At 39.3% G+C, this 21,541-nt stretch overlaps 1 protein-coding gene across 1 annotated transcript in view; it reads left to right on the top strand.

The window, feature by feature from the left end:
* klhdc3 (kelch domain containing 3) overlaps positions 1-19,459 on the top strand; it is a 34,060-nt gene extending 14,601 nt beyond the window's left edge. The window contains exons 9-11 of the mRNA XM_072436993.1: positions 12,868-12,941; positions 14,298-14,376; positions 17,027-19,459. Coding sequence (XP_072293094.1) covers positions 12,868-12,941; positions 14,298-14,376; positions 17,027-17,093 — 220 coding nt within the window. The 3' untranslated portion in view covers positions 17,094-19,459. The remainder of the gene's footprint in view (positions 1-12,867; positions 12,942-14,297; positions 14,377-17,026) is intronic.
* The last annotated feature ends 2,082 nt before the right edge of the window (positions 19,460-21,541 follow it).

Below are 21,541 nucleotides of genomic sequence, written 5' to 3'. Positions count from 1 at the left end.
AAAAAATAATCAGTCATATTTGGATAATAGTTGTTATCTGGACTATACATAACTAAAATAAATTGTATAACAAAGCTAGTGGCATTATTAAATGAAAAATGTCAAAGAATAAACAGTTACTGATTTTCATCAATAATACACTTTAGTTTTGTATATTCTTTATCTAGAAGCTCATTTCAACCATTTGGAAAAATGTACAATATGAAAGTAATGTGTGGTAATGTAAGACTTGGCAATAAAGCAAAAATAATGAATGACAATCATTTTTTTCCAGATCGATCAATCTTGAATTTTCTTCTTTTCTTTTCTAAAACAAAATAAAAATGGCTTTCATATTTTTAATGAACCTAAACAATAATTTTAATCTATGTATGCCATTTAACACTAAAATACTCCAATTCCTTCCTGCTCCTAACCACATTTACTGACATTAGCTGTAGACTCAATTAAACTTGTATTAAAAAACTCCAAACATATCACTGATAATTAGACATGACTGAATGTCGACCTCATCTTAAATTAGATAAAAATGCGGTTGGTCTTAAATTTGAAGCACCTATTATTAAAACATTGCTTTCCGCGCAGATGTGTCTAAATTCAAGAATGTGTATGTTTGTGTCTGATATTCAGTTTATTGTGAACCCTGCCTATTATTGTATAACTTAGCCCAAAGTGGTGTTACCTCCAATATTTTACCTACAACATCTGTTTGACGAAGTTGTAAAGTGCTGTGAAAGTTATGACGAGGTAAAGCCTATTTTCTTCACATGCCTTACACTGATAAAAAGAGAACGTGTTCCTTGAAGTGGCACAATCACTTAATACTGTAAGAGCCAGAGGAAAAGCTTCTGTATAAGAAAATAAAAAGCACAACGTTAAATGTGTACTTAACTTTGAAAACCTTTGTGTATTTCTATGGTTCTCACCAGGATTAGAGCAGGATGGATTTTAGGAGTCATGATTTCCTGTGTGGGGCAGATAGGGCCTTTAAACAGGGGTGTCACTGGGCTCGTTGGGATGATGGAGGTGACCGGCCAATGCACAGGAAGAAATTAAACGCCACAATATCACCCACATCCTGTTTAAATGGACCGGGCAGGGCTTTTTTTTTTTTTCAAGAAAAACCCCCGCACCAATTCAAATTAACATTAGATATAAATGCAGAGAACACTTTGAAAACGCAATCTGTGTTTATTTAACCTGCTTGTTAAAATGTTAAAACGAATCTATGCACAAAAAATTATCAGATTTTAGAAAACTCATTGAAACTAATTCAGATAATCACACATTTTTCAAACCAAAGAATAACGCTTCTGACCCGAGCTTTTGTTTCCCGTTACTGTAAAAGCGGATCGATCCATCAGGACATCAGTAGAAGTTGTGGTTCTTGTCCATGTAGGTCTGAACAGCACTGAACTTTGCTTATTTACACCAGCGCTCCTAAGCCTCTTACAGACAGGAACCACCAAGACTTCGCCCATACACAAGAAAACCAAGCAAACGTCCCAAAGCCCCCAACAACATGGACTTTATTATCGCTGAAAATAAGGGCTCTTCAGTTTTTCCTGTTGGTGGTGACATGCTTTTCTACTCTTCTTTCCACTCTAATTCAGTCTAAGTTTCTAATTGTCAATGATGAGCGTTGTTTTTTGTTTTTCCTTGAGAGCTCCACCGCCAACCCACTGTCAGTAATTCAGAATTTTGAGGAAGTAATTGGACTATTGTTTGTTATTAAATGGCAATGAGTAAAAGTCTGTATTGTATATGTGCAGGAAATTAATATTGCAAGACATTTTTATTTGTTTTGAATGCAAAAACCAAAAAAATAATACACAAAAATGGGGATTTTTCTTTTTTTTTTTTTAGTTTAGTTTAACTGTAAATTATTTTGTCCTGGCAATTTTTACAAAAAAAAAACTAATTACATTAAGATTTTTCCTTTCTCTAAATAAGCTACTAAAATATAATGATGCCACAGCTTTGTTTTGTTTGAAAAATACAAAAAATATACAATGAAAATACACCAACCCACAATATCCATACTGTTTCACCAATTAAGAATCAATATTTTTTCCTACAATTTTAAAATACAGCTTTATTCGCTATCTTGTCTTCTACCACTCACACACCTTTTAATTTCAGTTATTCAGTTAAAAAGTAATGACCGGTCTCTGCTGCCCCGGTCTTGTTTATTTTCTCTTGACCTCACAAACACAAGGTCAGTTACCAAGCCCAACATCTCATCCGAGTGTCTTTGTGCGGCGCACCGGTGTTTGCACAGGCCAAAGTGAATTACAGCCGGACACTTTGCTTGTGTTTCTTTCATTTGGAAAAGTGGCCCGAGTGAATTGTGCTCAAATTTATGGTTCACCTCTCGTTGTCTTCCGCGGCCTGTTGATCCAAAGCAGGTCCTCTCTGTTGACGTTTATGATGTTTATTTTTGCCTGCGGGAATTAGTGCAAAAATAAATTGCGCTGTTATTGGAGCACAAACAGGTCTTGTTGCGCCTCATTGGAAAGTTCCTGAAAGATTTACTGCCAGTTTCATTCTCAGTCATCACACAGACTTCTCTAGGTAACATCAGTTCTATTGTTTGGCTCTGAAGGAATGAATTTGCTGTGCGTTTTCACAAAGAGCATATTGTATTTCTTCATAATTAATTGTATTCCCCAATGAGATTCAGTTTGAGTCTGTTTGACACATTATTTTTCAGTTTTATAGTTTGTTTCTGCGTTTTCATTATTAAATAAAAAATATGTTCACATTGACAGACTGACAAAATTGTACCATTAATCTTTCGTCGGACACCAATCGATACGAAAACTGGTATTCGTATTTTCCGGACTATAAATCGCACCTTTTTTCATAGTTTTGGCCCGGGTGCGACTTATACTTATATACTTATACTTCGGAGCGACTTATATGTGATATTATTTGTTATTTTCACACTTGCAACCACATTTCATACTCCAGTGTGACTTGTATATGTTTTTTTCTTCTCTGTTATGCATTTTTTTGGCTGGTGCGACTTATAGTCTGGAAAATACAGTAGACATAAATTTCTGTAGTTACTGTAACTGAATAACTTGAATAGGTATGTCAGTCGATAATCGTGATTACCGGCATTCAGGTCACAATATATTTAAAAAAAATCATTGAAAATAAACATGAGAATCAGATAAGGCAACTGGGTGTAATTTCTGTTCAATCTACGCTCCAAAACTACCGGTATATTATGTAAAGTACTTTTTAATCTGGCTGTTTCTATGACGGTATCATTACTTTTTCATATAATGTAATCTTTTCTGAAAATATTTAGAATGATCTAAAGTAAAGAAAGAGTGATCTAATTATCATTGTTGGCTCAAAATTAAGTTTAGTATTAAAATCAAGTTTGAAATGTTAATATCATGACTAACCCAATCTGAACTGTACAACTTGTTCTCTCAATCATAATTATTCTCTTCTGCATTTGTTAATTTAGACAAAAAATAAAACTAAGCTCTTGTGATTCCCTAATTTAAGATGCGTTACCATTGGCAGCAGCTCGTGGTTATTTCAGAAGGTCAATGATTTATTATGAAAAAGAAAGGTCTGCTCCTCAGTCTAATTAATGCTACAGAGGGAATAATTACGGCCGCGTTAGTGCTTAAAATCCAATTAAATCCGATGTTGCTTTTTGTTGTCATTCTTTTAACGGCTAAACAACAACAGAACTCTGCCGTCTTTACACAGACCACATGCTGTCCTTCAAATAACAGGGAAATGACCACAGCACACCCCTATAGTGCCGGATAGGCCACTGCTTAGCTCCACTTACACCGGTTTAAAGGGACTTGCTGGGCTGCAGAGAGGCGCGAAATTCTGGCCCGTCCTTGATTTATGACCTCAGGGAGCATTCCTTCTCACGCGGAGCAATTTGATATACCCTCGGCCCTCTGCTACTCTCATTTACTGGGCTGTGGTCACTGCCCCACGAAGGTCGGCCCGTGGATGACTAACTCCACCTGCACCGGCCTTCAACCAGGGCGAGAGAGAGGACTGGCCAGTGTAATCGTTTGAACTGGTGAACTGGACTGGGAACTGGAGCTACTTCTTGATTATAGTTGGTTGTCTTTGTTGGCATGGAAAAGCTGTCTGTAGGTTTTGTTTTTTGGGGATGGATTATTGTTATCTGTGACATAGGGGTGGTCTGATATTGAAAATTGTGGTCAATATTTCACACCGATATTTGTTCTGCTCTGCCCAATTTAGTGTGTGCCCAGTTTGTCCTCTGAATGGACTATTTCCTAAGTAGTAACTAGATAGTAATTTGTGGATAATGTTTTAGTGGGTCAGAGGAAAGGCATTAATTAAAAGTCTTGACATAGTATGTTGACGAATAAACAAAAATAATGGTTTCAGTGCAAGTTGACAATATTTATTTTAAATGTCTCCCTCAGTATGAAATTGAACTTGCCCTGGTGTACAAAATGATCTGAAACCACATAAATTACCAATTTGATTAACATACTTTGATAGAGCTGTAATCAAAATATTGTTACAGCTATATATTGGGACTTGGGTACAGAGAGGCGCCTCGTTAAACTTTTAAATTACAGGGTAAATTAATTATTGCAAAGTTATACTCTTAACCTGTTGAATTATGCATTTTCGGCTGAATCTGAAAATGCAACTTATTCATAAGACAACTGTATTCTGATTTATGAATGTGGCGCGAGGGTGATTGATGGCGTTCGGAGGGTCAGTAAGTCCTCCTTTATTTCTCCAGATCTTTTTGTGCATTACTGGTAAATCCTCTGACTCTGTGCATACATATGAATTTGTATCTGATGCCCTCCCTGACATTTCAGCCCTCCCTGACATCATCTCCATTTATCCAGGCCTGGGATAAACACAAAGAGCACACTGACCCTTGCCTCCTGCTGTTGATTATTCACACACCGATGACCAATATAGTATCGTGTCTGTCGAGGAATTGTCTTGCCCGGGAGCTGTTGGTAGATTCTGGTTGTAGTCATAGCTTGTGATACGCTCAGATTGTGCTAAATCGGGACGAGGCTCAGGTTGTGAACGAGGGCATCCTACGAGGGGCAGGAAGGGAACAAGGACAGGACAGATTGGCCCGCTGTGAGGGCTCCGAATGGGATATGGAGCGTGATCTACTTGGATATGACTGAGATTGTATTTATTTCAAAACTACAAGCATGCTTTCATGTAGAAGTGGAAATATATAGAAATGTAGATATTCTTTGTCAATATTTTATGTAATATTACTCATTTAATTGCATTTTCACATGTTAAATTGCTACATTTGCAATACATTTTGAATAATTTGCCATATCTTCTATTCCATTTACAAATGTTTGATGCAAAAAGCCAGTTGTGGAGCTTTGGATATTTTTTTTCATCAGTAAAAAAACACTGTTGAAAGGGTTTGTCAGTCTGGACATGCGATGTGTGTCGAAAACACCTTCTGTCCAGTGTAATAATCAGTCGGTAACATAACCTGCTGTTTTGAGCAAAACTAGTTTGCATTAAACGTGTGTCCAACATTTCTCTCACTTCTTGCCTGTTGGCTGAATGAAATTGGGCAGATTTGGAGCACGTCTGTCACTGCTGAGATTACCCGCGGTCTGTGCTCGTCCCGTCGTTCCGGTGCACGGTGCCAAACTTGTGCCACGCATTGTTCGTTTTCTGGTGCGATGACTTTATGAGTCATGAGCTGACGTCAGAGCCCCCTTTGCCCTGCCAGATTTTACTCATTTTCCATTTGATGATATGGAGCATGGCCTGGGGAAGTAAATAAGGAAGGATTAAGGAAGTATTTTCTAGGGTTTTGCAGTGATTTTAGACATTATTATGCTTTAGAGAAAAACATTTTGGTCTCTAGCTGCATGCATTATGTCTCAACACCTGTTTTCTCCTTATTTATGTATTTCGAAATAGTTGAGCGATCCTATTTTAACCATTTATTCAGTGTTATTTATTTTACCATGCATCACGTCTCATCTTATTATTATTACTCTGTGCTCCTAGTCTCTGTATTCTGTTGCTTGCAGGCAATACAGTTGTAGAAGTAAATGAGTTGAGAATCGCTGACTTAAAGCATTTCATTTGTTAGGATGTCTTGTCTTTTGAGATTATTGCCGTGAGTTCCTGTAGTTTACAAAGCATTAACTCTTATATTTGTGTGTTCAGGTAAGTCTGCCTACAGAAAGCCCAAGGTACAGGCCGAGCAGGACCACATGCTGTGTAAGCCCACTGGCAGCCAAAACATCCAGTCTTGTTTAATCTGCTGAAATCTCACCTCACGCAATAATCTGTCAGGAATTTCACTGCTCGATCTGCGTCGTGGAGCCATAGACCTAAAGCAGGGTCCGGTGACTGTTGTTTGGTGGATCAACAGGTCAGGAGCTGGTGCCTTGATATCAGTTATTTTGCAGCTTATCAACTCCTAAAGGGCTGCTGTTATGATAGTCCAGCTGGCCTAAGTGTGCTGTTATCACTGGTGAACCTGACTGTGCATATGTTAGAGCACACACAACAGAAACGAAGGATATTACTATCATTTCACCAATTGACTTTAAAGTCGACTCCAAAGCAGTTAAAGCCGGTCGTCTTGTTAATAATATGAACACATTTTCTTTACTGACATTTGCTGTAATCTGTCCCAATCTGCCACAACTCTGCAGAAAGCATGTTTATCAACACCCGATAAATTTTGGTGCCACACATGTTGTCTTTTGGCCTCTGGTGTCAAAGGCCAGGCTGCAGAAGTTTCCTTTATTAATTGTGTGCTTGTGTTTGTTGTATTTGTGTGTGTATGTTAGCACAGCTCAGATAAAACCTGTCAAACAGTCAGGTGACCCCACAGGATACGGGGCATCCCGCGCGTGGCGGACAGGACCCGGAGCAGCGCCACCAGGCAGTGATTTACTCTTTTAAGACCAGCTCATGATAGTAGTTCATCTGCATCTTAACCCTCCTTAACCCACCAACAGTGTGTGTATATGAAGTGTCACCGGCCGAGTGTTGCACAGCAGCTCAAATAAACAGCTCCATGAGGGAGGCTTTGTGACGCTGTGCCGCGTGTCATGACAACACTGAACTAGTACTACTGATTTACTACTGCAAACGTGTCGTGAACTGCGGAAGGCTGTAGATGCAAGAGACTTTTTACACAGGCTATGTTACATTATAATTAGTTTTCTAACACGTATGATCTCAGGGAAACTTTCCATTAGTCCCCAATCGATGCATTATCTCATTATGTTGTACTTCAGCACACTCTGCTTCTCACCAACCATTAAATTATAGTTTCCTGTGCCTGGAAATACATATTTAGAATGCACAAGATATGCAATCGACCTACACAGCTGCACAACGACTTCTTATTTTCTTCAAAATTTGGCATTGGTCTTATCATGAGCCACCACAAGTAGACAATTATTCTTTGTTTTTCACTTCTAAAATCAGGATTGTTGGCACAGTTTAGCCTCAAACATCTGCCCGGAAATCCATATCGCATCCTTTAGGCGTGACGTGAAGCCAAGTTTATAGCTTTAACCAAACAACCAAAGAAATAATATCTTGACAATTTTATGTGTTGTGTCTCCCTTTATGTGTCTGACCTTGACATTATCGACTGAAGAGAGAAAAGGAAGTCACTTAAACTATAAGCAGAACCATATATCACAAACCCTTTAGCTCCTCACATCGCAGTACATCAGACAGCTGTTCCCAAGGTCTATACATTGTCATTTTTATGGCCAACAGTTTATTATTAATATGGCTCCTATCTTGTCTCAGGAATTACATGGGATTTCTTTCTAAACTGTCTCGAGGCCCAACTGTGTCTCTTCAGCGAGGCTTCAATTGGAGAAGTGCTCTTTATGAACAACTCCCCGCTCTAATCTGAAGACGGGTATTTCTCCGGGAGACGGAAGAGGTTTTTAGACATGGAGCTTTGGTCTGGGCTGCTGCAGGTCTAATCCACCTTCCAGCCTCTGCCCAGGAGGAGGTGCAGATAGCTGAGGCAGTAGCTGAGACGGCAAAGATTAGGCCCAAACTGTGGGGCGGGACTCCATCAGTGATAACAAATCAGGCAAATTTGTAGCAGATAGTCATATGCCAAGTAACTATGTGACTACAAATACTACGCTGAGGTTATTTGTAGGAATTTGTTTGTGGAAGCTAACAGTCTGTACTTTGTCTTCTTTCTTATTACTCTTTAATGCGATAATCTATATTCCAAAACACAATGTCTTTCCACGTTTCATAACAGTAAATGATTAAACTCTTAAGTTGTTTGCCTTAGCAAGGTTATAGCAATACATAGTTTCCAAATTAGACTTACAAATTTACAATTTAATACTCTCTACAAGTGTATAATATTGTGAGGCTTTTCATATATTAATATCTGGATTATTCTTTTACTCATTTATCAATTCATATTTCAAGTTGTTTACAATGTGCACTCTGGACAAAATCCTTTTACAGAAATGTTTTTTCAAAATTGTGCAGCCTTGATTTGAATCAGGTCAAAACTATTTAAAGGCATCACAAAATGGTTAGCAATGATAGTATTGTACAGTATTTGTACAAGTTTTAAAGGTGGAAATTTAAAGTGCAATTCTTGGAAATGGTAACTACTAGTAGTAGTGGTCGTTTCAAGTGTAGTAGTTTCAAGTGTAGTAGTTTCAAGTGTAGTAGTTTCAAGTGTAGTAGTTTCAATTGAAGTAGTTTCAAGTAATACTCTTGTCTCTTCAACAGCAATGTCCTTCTTCAAGCAATTGTGTGTTTTCCATCAACACCAAAGAAAGCTGCTGTATTATTTAATGCACGTCTGGTCGTCCTGATAAGACTTTCAGCAGGAAGTTGTAGGGCAGGATGAGTTCCTGTGTGGCACAAACATCAGAGGAGTTCAATAGGACACTGAGAGGAAAAAGGATGCAGTTCAAATCTCAAGAACGAGGAAAGAACCAATGCAAATTCTAAACGCACTATAACACATTTTACAGCTGTTGTCCTAATGTTTAGGGAGCAGAAAAGGTACTGGCTAGCGTTTTATTTTCAACTATATATAAAGCCCCCAGAGTCATTCCAAAGCTGACTGTGCATATTATTATAAGACAATTAGAAGAGCTTCACTGCTGTTCCGTGCCCTTTATTAAGACTTGGCCGTTCTCAGAAGTTTCTCGGAAGCAAACTTTGAACGGTAATGAGCGGGCGGGTGCGTTTCTGGAGAGCGTTAGGTGATCATTCTTTCGTATTGAGTGTTGTTTGAAAAAGCAGCATTTGTTTTCTTAAAGGGGGAGCGACATCCCTCGTTGGGCCGTTAGGGGGAGGAGCACTTTCACACTCTGCTGCGATGCTTTACGTACGTGTAACAAAAGTCTGCCTCCAGGATGCCACGTAAAACCCACGCCATCATTCCCCAATTTCTACAACCCCTCTTCCTCTTTGTGGGGACCAATAAAGCATTACTGTAGCCTAATGTTCTGCCGAATTTCACGCCTTGGCTAAGAGAAAGCCCTCCGCGAGCCGTCCTTGTTTCTCTTGTTAAAAGCAGGGTTTTATCAGCTCGCTTCTACCGTTCAGAGACTCCCGAAACGCAGCACTCTCTCCACGTGAACTTCTACAGTGGCTGAATTACACGGCAGGCGTAAAGAGATAGCGCTCAGCCGGAGACAATTGTGGATAGAGAGGGCAGAATGGGGTTTTGTGTTAATGGTTTTGTGTGGAAGGGAGTAAGATATCCAGTCTTTGTTGAATTACTTTTCTGTTCATAAGCCACAGTAAATTATATGCCCAATCGGGTGTGCAGCTCTATGTGGATGAGACTGGTTTAATGTCATTCTTAAAACAATCTGCTCGGCATGGAACCAGCACAAAGCTGGTTCATGACAAAATGGTATAACTTTACTGCTGTTTTTATGGAATAGAAATGTTTGAACACAGTACATGAAGTCTCTGGATCTCCAAGAATGAACCTTTAAGTAGATTGAAACTGTGCTTGGCCCTGACATAGTCTCCACATCAAGTCTTCGTGTAAATATCTGACCAGGTGTAATAGATGCAATGTCAAATTTTCCGGACTATAAGTCGCACCTTTTTTCATAGTTTTGGCCACTTATACTCCAGAGTAACTTATACATGTTTTCCCCTCTATTATAGTCCGGAAAATACGGTAATAGGACGTACATGACTACTTTGTTATTTCTATCTTGAGCAAAGTGCATTCATCAGGGACTTTAGGTACAGTTAAGGATGTCACATTTTAGTGTCATGATTGTGAGAAGAAACTTCACACAAGTTCAACAATTATTTTTTATTATTGACACCGAGACCAAACTACAGTGCAGTCCTTAAACATGTGACCAGCTTTTAAAAATCAAACTTTCTGAATGAGAAGGTCAATTAATGTGACGTACGGCTAGATTCAAAAAACACAATAGACATTTAGGTTTAATTTTCTTGTGTAAAGATTCAATTTAAATTACTTAAAAGTGTTGTACCAGATTTTTACTTTCTTAAAAATGATTCGTAACAGTAAAGCTAACAACAACTAGCATCCTAACAGCTCACATCATTACTTCCACGTACTTGGATGATAAAACGCTTCATAATTAGATTAGATAATTAGTTTTGACCCCAATGTATCTTCACTAAGGCAAAACTAACTTTGTGCAACTTCATGTACAGCCACTTTACAATTTGCAATAATTATGTTTTCCTTACGGTTATGTTGTCGCTGTTCTAGCTTGAGTGCAAGGGCATCTATCGCTGACAGCTGTTACTGCCTGTACTTTAAGATCTGAAGACATTCTAATGTGCAAATGATACTTTATGTGAATTAAATATGAGTTGGTTTTCTTTTGAAACGAGCCATGACTAAAAGGTTTCACTGAGCTCTGTTGTCTCGTAGCCAGTGAAGCAGTGCCAGTATAAAGGCAGTGGACAGTCCAGTGATGATGGTCTTGGCTGATAAAAGCTGGATGGGGCACCTCCTGGGGGGCGGGGGGGTAATGACTTCCACAGATGGGGCCCTCGGGACCCGTGCGCTCGTGCTCCGCTCCTCTCCTGGACAATCCAAGTCATTATAATGTTTGTTTAGCAAAGATTAGCAACGTAAAACCCTTACAACACCTCATACTCGCAGAGAAAGGGATATGCGATGAAGAAGATGCTCGTAAGAGACAGAGATTGATGGTTGGAGTGACATTGACATCAAAGGATTAGACAAGCGTCTTTAATGTGACTGTCATACATAGTTTTGCAGCAAAACACTTTTTGTGACAAATCTGTGGGGTTTTCACCCACAGAAAAAGTTGTAAAATAGTAATATGAGACCTAAAATATAGTGCACAAAAATAAGTTTTTTTTAAAAGTTTAAACAGAGGGAACAAATATTAGATTCAATACATCTCCCAGGCAAGACCAACAGCTTCATATTTGAGTTTTTTAAAGGGCAGGACTCAAAATATTGATTTGGCAGTACATCATGACGGACTTTAGTATATATTTATTTAATGAGATGGGGGCAGCATAGAATACACTTTAACCTTAAGGAGAGATGCATGTTGTAGCTCAAGTACTAATTTCCACCTGTTGTCTGATGTTGCAGTTCATAAAAACATTCAAGGAAAATTGTCCTATAATAACCAGTCCTTTTTCCAAATTCTGTAACCTTATTCCCAACAATCCTGCCGAAAGCATAAAATCATCTTTCACAAATTACATCATTCACTCTTTTCCAGGACATCACACTGAGCCTCTCCAAAGCTCATGCACACACAGCAAGTTTGGTTTGAGAGAAGCCATTTTTTTTGCCAGGCGAGAAACCATGTGATAGTTTGTACACGTGATCAGCTTTGTAACGCTGATCGAGGCTCGAGATGTTGTTGTAGAGCTCAGAGAAATATCATGGATGATCTCATTCAGCAGACTAACATTTGAACACATGATCAGGTTTAACAAGATTGTGGCAGTACTTTTTGGCAATACACGTATCGATGGAGATGTATATTGCAATACTTTTATCATAACATAACATGAATTCAGTCTAAATAGCTGAGTTCTACTTGACTGGATGAGCTGAAAAAGTCTTAGACTTATTCATAGGACAATTTTATTCTACCATGAAGAGAGAGCCCTGCGAACAAGAAATTCCAATGTGTTTAGTTATTCTACACACATTAGCGTTTTTTTTGTGAACTTTTAATAGTTTTCATGCATAGTGGCGGTAGCTCACGCACTATCTTTACAAACATCTAGCTCAGATTTAGCTTTACAGACATTTTTAAAGTTTGCTTTCTACTTTTTTTCTTCTATTCCATATAATTACTTTGCATTGCACACATTATATTAGTTCATTCTGCGCAGGTATGTTACAGGTGTATGTTTGAACCGTGGCAGGAAGCAGATGTGGGCTGATTTCACAAGGGGCGCTATCAGCCCAAACCACCTGGACGTCCCGCTGCAGCCCGCTTCCTGAGGCTTAAATCATGACTCTTTAAGATAAGGAGCAGAGGCCTCACACCACTGTTTTGGGTTTACTGACAGATAGACTTGGGGCTGCTCTGCAATTTCTCCAAGCTGAATGATCGATTGAACGAGAGGAGGAAAAGATACATCATGTGCGAGGTTTAAGTTACCGTGGAGAGTGGCGTAAAAACTAAAATCAATACTGGAAACGATACACTTGTCTAATAAATGTGAAAAGGTGAAGCGGCGCTCAAAGAGAAAAAGCAAGTCTATAAACAGGATTCGTTAAGAGTTTTACTGCTGTGAACGGTTGTAAGCTGTCAAATTGTGTTGCCACTAATGCAAACTGTTTTAAAATGCATTGATTTGTCTTCACAGCCCCTGTCCCGAGCAAGGAATGGGAGATGAATTTAACCTCATGGATCACTCAGACTTGTACATACTAGACTTCAGTAAGTAATGGGAATTTACTCTGGTTTAAAAAAAATCCATCAAAATAGGGCTATAATCCATCCGTGTGCCGTTTCCAGGCTAAAATAAATGTTGAAATGCAAGTGAATCTATGGCAAATCATAATAATGCACACAATTCGTTTTATTACTTTATTTTAATTCTATTCTGCTTAAAGTATACCATCTCTTTTTGTACCGTGCTGTTGTAACGTTTATCTTATCGTACTGACAAGTTGCTCTAAAGCCCCGACGACAGAAGCCAAAAAGCAAAAAAGACAACAAAAATCTATTTAAAAAGTTGATATTGAGCCAAATCTGACTCTTTAAATCCTCATATATCAAAATAATTACCAGTTTGCCTGCTCTAAGCACCGGGAGCTTGTCGTTAGATGTGACAGACCAAATGCAGTCACATCCGGAGGCACGGGGGCCGTCTGAATCCGCTGGGCTCAGGAGGGTCCGTGTGGGGGGGTTTCTCCAGGACACACAGGGGCTGGCACCGTTTGTCACCGCACATATGGTCCTACGACAAACACGGCGGCGGCAAAACATGGATGCGCTAAATTTAGAACGAAGTTATAATGAGACATCCGAGCGGTCGTTTGCGCAAATCAATAATCCCACCGGCAAACATGGTAAACGGGGACAGTGAGTGTTTAGTTTGCATCAAATCACACTATTTTGAAGTGGCCGTGTCCCCACTGTGAGCATAAGTCCGCTGTGTGCCGTCTGCATGTAATTATGAAGTGTTTTACCGCTGTTAGCATTACCATGATGGAAAAACTCAATTCAATTCAATTCAATTTTGTAACACCTAAAATCACAATAGCAACAGCCTCGTGTGGCGACAAAAGTGAAAAGCACTTATAAACTTATTGTGGTAAATGATTAGGATGTTTGGAATAACTTTGAAACACTAGCTAACCACTTTCATATTTTGAGCATTTTTAACTACCGTATTACCACAATTCAGATAATTAAAATGATAAACTACAAAAAATCTAAATTAAGATAAGATAAGCCTTTATTTGTCCACACAATGGGGACATTTCGGTGTTGCAATGCAAGTAGGTACAGAAGTAAAAGAACAGATAACTTATAGAAAGCTTTAAGGACAAAAAAGCTCTTATAAAAAACTCTTGTGTCAAGAATGTGATCAAAACAAAACATGATTTAACTCTCTACTTACACAAATATAGATTATTTTTTTCCCTCAACTATATCTTTTCCGTGTTCATTCAGATAATGACTTTGGCTTATCAGCGCTCACTGATCTGCCGCTGAATCAATGTTGATTTCCCACTGCTCCTCGCCGATTGTTTCATTTAAATCATTGTTCTTCCCTCTCATTTCCAGGCCCTAATCTGAAGACGTTATGCAAAATAGCTGTTATCCAGTACAGTCTGGAACAGTCGGGCCTCCCACACGACATCAGGTCAGTGCCTCCATCTTGACCCGTTTGCTCTGACTCTGCACCCACAACTCGCACAAACGCAGCGGTCATCAAAGCCCCATTAAAGTCATTTGGTCAGTTTTAATAAGGTTTCACTCGGCTTTTGTCTGATGGCACCAAAACTCCCACACGGAGACACCAATAACATCATTTGTGTCTAATTCTTTTGTCACCTTTTGAATGGGTTTGTCTGCAGTAATGCATTAGCTGACTTCAGGGTAATGCATTGTACAGAGAATGAAATGCAAAATGTAGAATGTTTCATGTAGCTAATATAGACTGAGTCCAATCACATTAGTGTAATTAAAAGGAAACACTAAGCCATTCACAATAATACTATAGGTTGACTGCTGTTGCACTGCGTGACTTTTCTATTGGACGGTTCGTCACCAGCCGACCTCTAAAGACATGTCATGCTTTTGTTTAGAATAATAATATATAATAACTACACCCTCATTGGCCTTAATAAAGACTTAATACATAAGAGTTAGGGTTTTAATCAACCTGTTAATTACCCATTAGACTAGTATCTCAGTGGGATTAACCTGGTCAAATAAAGGTTTGTAAATGTATTTTTTTAAATGGTGATTATAAAATGTTACTAATCAATCTTCTGCCAATTTAGAGTTTGTGACTGATGGCAAATACAAGCCTCAGATCAGACGCCACAAACATGATTAACACTTTAGGACATGGATATTGTGTTGTCACTGTAATTTTATACTTGATTTGTTATTTTATTACTAAAGGAAAAGCACAATACTTGATATTTTTTATACCAAAAGTAAAAAAAAAAAAAAAAACCTTAGACAAATGTTCAGCACAAAGTATTAATACTTGGGTACCACTTTATAATAATTACACTTTAATTTGCCTTAACAAAGTATGAACGAAGCCTTAAGTCCTAATGGGCAAATAGTTTATTAAGCATGATTCAGGCTTAGTAACTACTTAATTAAGGTTAGGGTTAGAGTATTAGTTAAATAGCGACTAAGCCTGAACGTCTTTGTTTATACTTTATTAAGGCCGGAATAAGTATTACCAATAACTGTTGCTTCTTTATTTAATGCTACCATGTGGTCCTATACCAGTTCTGATAAAGACAAATATAAAACTATTCAGTAAAGGTCCAATTTTGCCCCATTTTCAGTTTCAATACTTGTTCAATTGAGTATCTAGTTTAGATACTAGCTTTAGTATTGATTAGTCTCCACTTAAAAATGTAATAATTGACCTGTCCAAAAATGTAACCCACAAAGCCCTTCCACATTTTAAACAAGTCATTTAATCTCCCTAAACTAGGCGTGAGCTGCATGTGTTGCGCGGACACGCTGGGTGACGTGTAAGGGTTAATTACGCCGCTTTCCAGCTCCAAACTCTGCAACTCGATCCTAATTACCGCTCTCAGCCTCTCATTCCTCCTGCACCATCACTGCCACCTTGCACGCTCCGCACTTCTGATGTTTTCACCGGCCTGTCCCGCTCTGAAGGGGCTTCAGGGCCGAGGTCACGGCGGGCTGGTTAACTCCCCTCGCCCTCCACACTCCTGGCATCCACAGCCCGTGTGCCAATCTCCGAAACAAAAAAGAATCCCAACAAAGCCACGGCAAGGGAGTGAGCGTGAAACCGAAGCCAGTGATAACAATCTGCCTCTCGACCTTTGACCTCTCGGTGGGTCAGAGTTGGACCGAATTGTCAGGCGCTGCTCCTGTGTCTCCAGTTACCCCTTTGCCCCAGTCCCCCAGCCCAAGGGGACCGAAACCTTGATAGAGTGACACTGTCGACATTTGTGCTGCTTCATTCTCCTGCTTTTGCTTTTAATCACAAATTTAAAAAAGAGAGTATCAATTGTGGTTTTTGAAATTAAATATTGTCTGTAATTAAAACAATTAAGATTACGTCAAAAAGAGACAGAATAGCTTTTTTGTGATTCATTGTATCAGTCCTTTTTCAATTATAAATATATATTGATCACACACACACTCACACTTGAGTTATATTATTTACTGTATTTTGTTTCATAGTTTTGGCCGCGGTGCGACTTATACTTATCCGGAGCGACTTATATGTGATATTATTTGTTATTTTCACAGTTGCAACAGTATTTCATACTCCAGTGCAACTTATATATGTTTTTTCTTCTCTATTATGCATTTTTTGGCTGTTGCGACTTATACTCCGGTGCAACTTATAGTCTGGTGGTGAAACTGTCAAAGTAAAAGCTTAACAGACAAAACAGAGACTAAATCAAGGCTCTATTTTGGCAAAAATGGTGGAATGGTAAATGTTTATCAGATGAAGGGCATTTGTGTTATTGGAATATATTTAGTTTGTTGTAATGTTGATTATTGTGTAAGTCGGTGTTGTGATATCAATATTGTGCTGATATATTGTGCTGTTCTAATCTCAATCTTTTGCATTATCTAGCTTGTTAATTGAAATACTTCCTGTTGCATTAAAGCCTGAAAAACAGTTCAACCAGTTCAACAAAAGTTGTGTGTTTTTGTGGTTTGTTTAGTACCTCGCGCACAACACAAATCACAATGTTAAAGTTAAAAGTATTCCAATCACCTTCACAGCAAATAACTTCATTCAAACTCACTCAAATACTTCTTTGTTTGTCCTGCTGCAGGTGGGAGCTGGCTGCCATGACGACCAACAGTAACATCAGCAGGCCCATTTTCTCATCCCACGGCTGAACCAGAACGACACTCTTTTCCCCCTTTTTCCATCACAGCCGGTCTCAGAGCGACTGCTTCTGACGAGTTTTGGGGCCGCGGCGGATTTACTCCACCGTTTTCAACCCCTCAAACCGCCGGCCGAAGATGAAAACACAAGTGACTTCTTCCGTCCAGACATTTCTCTCGACGAAGGATGCCGTCTCGAATCCTTTTGCGCAGCGAGAAACCGTCTCACCGCTTTCCCCCTCTTCTGCCCGGCATCGTTAAGAATCCAATCAGCCTTTTGATAATCGTGGACTACAATCGTAAGCACAGGAAGAAAAAAGGACACGCACTCCAGCCAAAGGTCTTATTCGAGAGCTGAGCGTTTAAGTTTGGCGAGGGCGTAAAACCACATAAAGCTGTCTAATATATCTGTATGTTTGTTACTCTGGGGGCAAACCAAGCCAACTTATTGTGAATGAGAGAAATGGTACCAGACGTGTCGTGAAAAGTACCGCCCAGCGTTCAGTTAAGCAGACGTTTTAACTCTAAAATGGTGTCTCTACTTTGCAAAGTAATGCCATAAAAAGAAATCCATCTACCTCCCTTTAAGAAGAGTTGTGCTGAATTCTAAATTTGTACACAATGTTTTATTTCCCCCTCAACGGAGAGGAAAAAAAAGCCTTTCCAGTTTTAAAGCCACGTGTATGTTACTCGTTTGTTCAGTGCCAAACGTGATCTAATGCAAATGTCCCTTTTTACAGCCGGTTAACTTTGCGTATCGTCGATATGCATCATTTTGACAATCTTGACCTCGTAACTCAGCCCAGTCTTAAAAATGTAACACGTTTCCAAGGCTACAACGAGCAGACGGTGAATAAGGGCTTTTTGCTGTTAAAACGCACTACGATTTTACCAATCCGAGGTCGATTCTGTACAAATGCACTTGGAAGTCCTTATTTCAGTTGTACGAATGACGAGCTGCAGTTATTACATTCAAACAGGCAAAACTCACATCTAACCTTGTTTTTAGAAGTAAATGTTTTGTTAAATTGACTGTCATTCACCATACAAGTGTTCATGGGTTTCAGAACGGGGACAAAATTGGACCGTTACCATAAAAATCACCAGTTTAAAATGTCTCTTATAGCAGGAAACTGAAGCCCATGAATGTCATACACGTTTTTGAGTGTCAAGGTATCGCTTTAAAATAAGGTAAACTGTTTATAACGCATTAATAAGCATGTCTATGTAATAACTCATTCATCCAGGAATGTTCCATTGTAGAAAAGGATTCAGTTGTAGTCGTCTGGACTCGTTTCGCCGACACAAAACAGAGTAATGTAGTGTATTCCATTAAAAACCAGAGTCCAGGTGATACAACTGAATCTTTTTCTACAAAGCATCAATAAGCACTTATTTGTTTACAAGAACTTACATGTATCGTAGAACTTACAAGGCATTACCAGCATTTATCCCTTAGTTATTGAACATAGTTTAAGCAGCTTTTTAATACTCTTACAATCTACAAATGCTAGTAATTGTCTTTGTTTAAAACCATTAAAACTTATTTTAAAGTGTTACCAGTGTCAACTAAATGCACACTATGTACCTTTTCCAGTGACGAGTCCGCTATCTACTCGTCTCCATGGAGATGTGGCGTTTAAGCAGTGTAAAACAATCTTGAATCCCAGTCGTCTGATTTCTGCACTGGAGCCATTAACGAGCCTTACCTTTAGACACGAGTTACGTTTTGAAGTGCGCGCGTCCCAAAATGATTTGAATTTGTCTTGATCTTGTCGCGATGCTGCCAATGGGACAAAGTATTCACTGGTTTGGAACACTTTGTCCCAGAAATGAGCATCAAATGGAACAATCAATCTACCACAGATTCTTATAAGTTACAGGTTTGTGTCCTCGTAAAGTACTTTTCTCGTTTAACGTTTTTGGTGATGATGCAGAAAAAAGAGATAATGTGACTAACAAATCTCTGTGAGTTCGATGTTGGAATGAACCTGAAGACGCTCGATGATGACAGTTTAAATGTAAGAATTGTATTTGAAGCCCCTCGACTAAATGGCCTTAACTATGATTAGGCTGTTGTTAAAACGCCTATTCTTTGAGTGATTATATTAAGCCTAGTATCAACTAAAAGCCTAAAGCTTACGGATCATCTTTTGTGGTTTCGATGGATTGAAATCTTAGGGGAGAAGATTAGTGAACAACGTGGCTGAGTGTAAGGATTTTACAAATTTGCAGGTTTCCATATTTTATTTTAATATATTTTTTATTTCTGTTTTGGCTGGGTTACTGGTTACTGGTTATGGTTGGTCAGGACTTCCTGTGCAATATGCTTTATAAGTGTATCAATAATAAAGCTGAGACAATTGAGTTAACACGGACTTTTCAATATGTGTGCCCCTTTTTATTTTGAAATAGATTAGTTTATTTAGGCCACAGCTATATTTGGACATTATATACCAGGTATTTATATTTCTTTACAGACGGACTGAGGCTGAAGCTCGGAAAACAGATGATGAATGACAAAATAGATAGAAAATCTAACAGTTGGAGTAACTGCCACCAGAAAAGTTACAAAGTGCACCTTTAAAATGATATTCCTTCATGATGAAGCCTGATGAAAACAATCTTAAAAGTACAGTTTACTCCAAAATTCTCTCAAAATTATAGTAACAATCCTCCAGCTCATAACGGCCCTTTGGCTTCGTTCTCACAGACACAGTTCTGCACTTTACAACTGGAAGTCTTTGAACTCCAGCTCCACTTCCTGTCCAGAGCCAGACTAGAGTTCACTAGAGTCTCTGACCCGTCTCTGGCCCCTCTCTTGCCCCTCTCTTGCCCCTCTCTGGCCCCTCTCTTGCCCCTCTCTTGCCCCTCTCTTGCCCCTCTCTTGCCCCTCTCTTGCCCCTCTCTTGCCCCTCTCTTGCCCCTCTCTTGCCCCTCTCTTGCCCCTCTCTTGCCCCTCTCTGGCCCCTCTCTTGCCCCTCTCTTGCCCCTCTCTTGCCCCTCTCTTGCCCCTCTCTTGCCCCATCTCTGGCCCATCTCTGGCTCCTCTCTGGCTCCTCTCTGGCCCATCTCTGGCCCCTCTCTGGCCCCGCTCTTTTCCCACTCTTTTCCCACTCTTTTCCCTCTCTGGCCCGTCTCTGGCCCCTCATCAACCTCTCTGATTGGGATTATTGCTGCTGTTTCTATCCTCATCTCCAGATGGGATGACTCATTTCAAAAGTGTTCGTCTCTGGTGTTACCGTGGCCACACAGAGTTGCACATTGTATTGTTTGTAGTGTGTGTGCGTATCACAACAGTTTAAACATTAATTTTTTTTTTTTTTTGTTCTGATTATTGCTTTATTTGGTGGGATAGTACCTATATTTATTTTGACTTTTGCAAAGTCTTAAATATGCTACATATTAACACTAAAACATGTTAACTTGTAGTCCAGGCCCATTCAAATTAAGGCCTGCGGGCCAGATTAGGCCTACCAAACGATCTGTTTTGGCCCACTTGTTTGTCTGTCCTGGTTTAGATGGTTTACTTCTAAGTACATTTACAGAGCAATGTTAAAGCCTTTTGTATTTTCTTTTCCCACAAAAATCGAATATAGCAATTGTTGTTTTATTACCATTATTGAGACAGATCTATATTCTGTGCAACCTAAAACAAAAGTATTCCTGTGGCTCTCTGAAAAATCTGACCCTCAGAATGTTTTGTTGAAAACTATGTGTTGTCTATATACAACACTCACAGTGTCCTTAAAATTAAAATTATACTTTTTTTGTTTCCTTTTGTTAGAACTTGGAAAAAAGCAACCAAACAGAAATGTCCAAAAACTTATTGAAGTTTGAAAAGGGACAAAAATAACCTCCTAAGTGCAGAAATGTTACTTAATACCCTTATTTGAAAGGTTAAGGTATAAGTTATAAAAGTCCTTAACTATTAACTATTTTAATAATAAACAATCAACCCAATATTCAAAAGTTGCATACTTTCGAAGCAAAAATCACAATATTATTGATCATTTGATCCACTGCCCACCTCTGAGCCCACTAACCTCAACATACTGAAGTTATCAACAATGTTCCTCATGTCATTTAGTCCCAGTAGCAGCTTTGTCTGGCAGTTTGCTCCTGTCTGTCATCAGCCCTGTGCTATAAAGCCTCCGTTATCTCCAGTGGTAAGTGCAGTCCACAGACGCAGCTCCCGCACAGAGACGGGCACCAGAGACACCCTGTCCCGCCTGCTCCTCCAGCCCCAAACGGGACACAGGAAACATGGGTGTGCTCGTGGCTCCCCTCGTCTAGTCCTGGAGTCGGCCACGTTCAACAACTCCACAGACATTTGGCTAAACGACACTCTCATTTCAACTGCCCACTCAGACGATCCCGGCGGCCCTTGAGTTTCAGACCCGGGGATTTGTTCCAAGTAGATTGTTTTGTCTTGTCGCCGAGGTCCAATGTCCAATTCC

Source organism: Eucyclogobius newberryi, unplaced genomic scaffold (assembly GCF_026437365.1).
Source record: "Eucyclogobius newberryi isolate DKJ021-1_F unplaced genomic scaffold, fEucNew1.0.hap1 SCAF_8, whole genome shotgun sequence".
NCBI lineage: Eukaryota > Metazoa > Chordata > Actinopteri > Gobiiformes > Gobiidae > Eucyclogobius > Eucyclogobius newberryi.
Note: the sequence above shows the minus strand (reverse complement) of the source record. Positions and strands in the feature narration are given on the sequence as shown.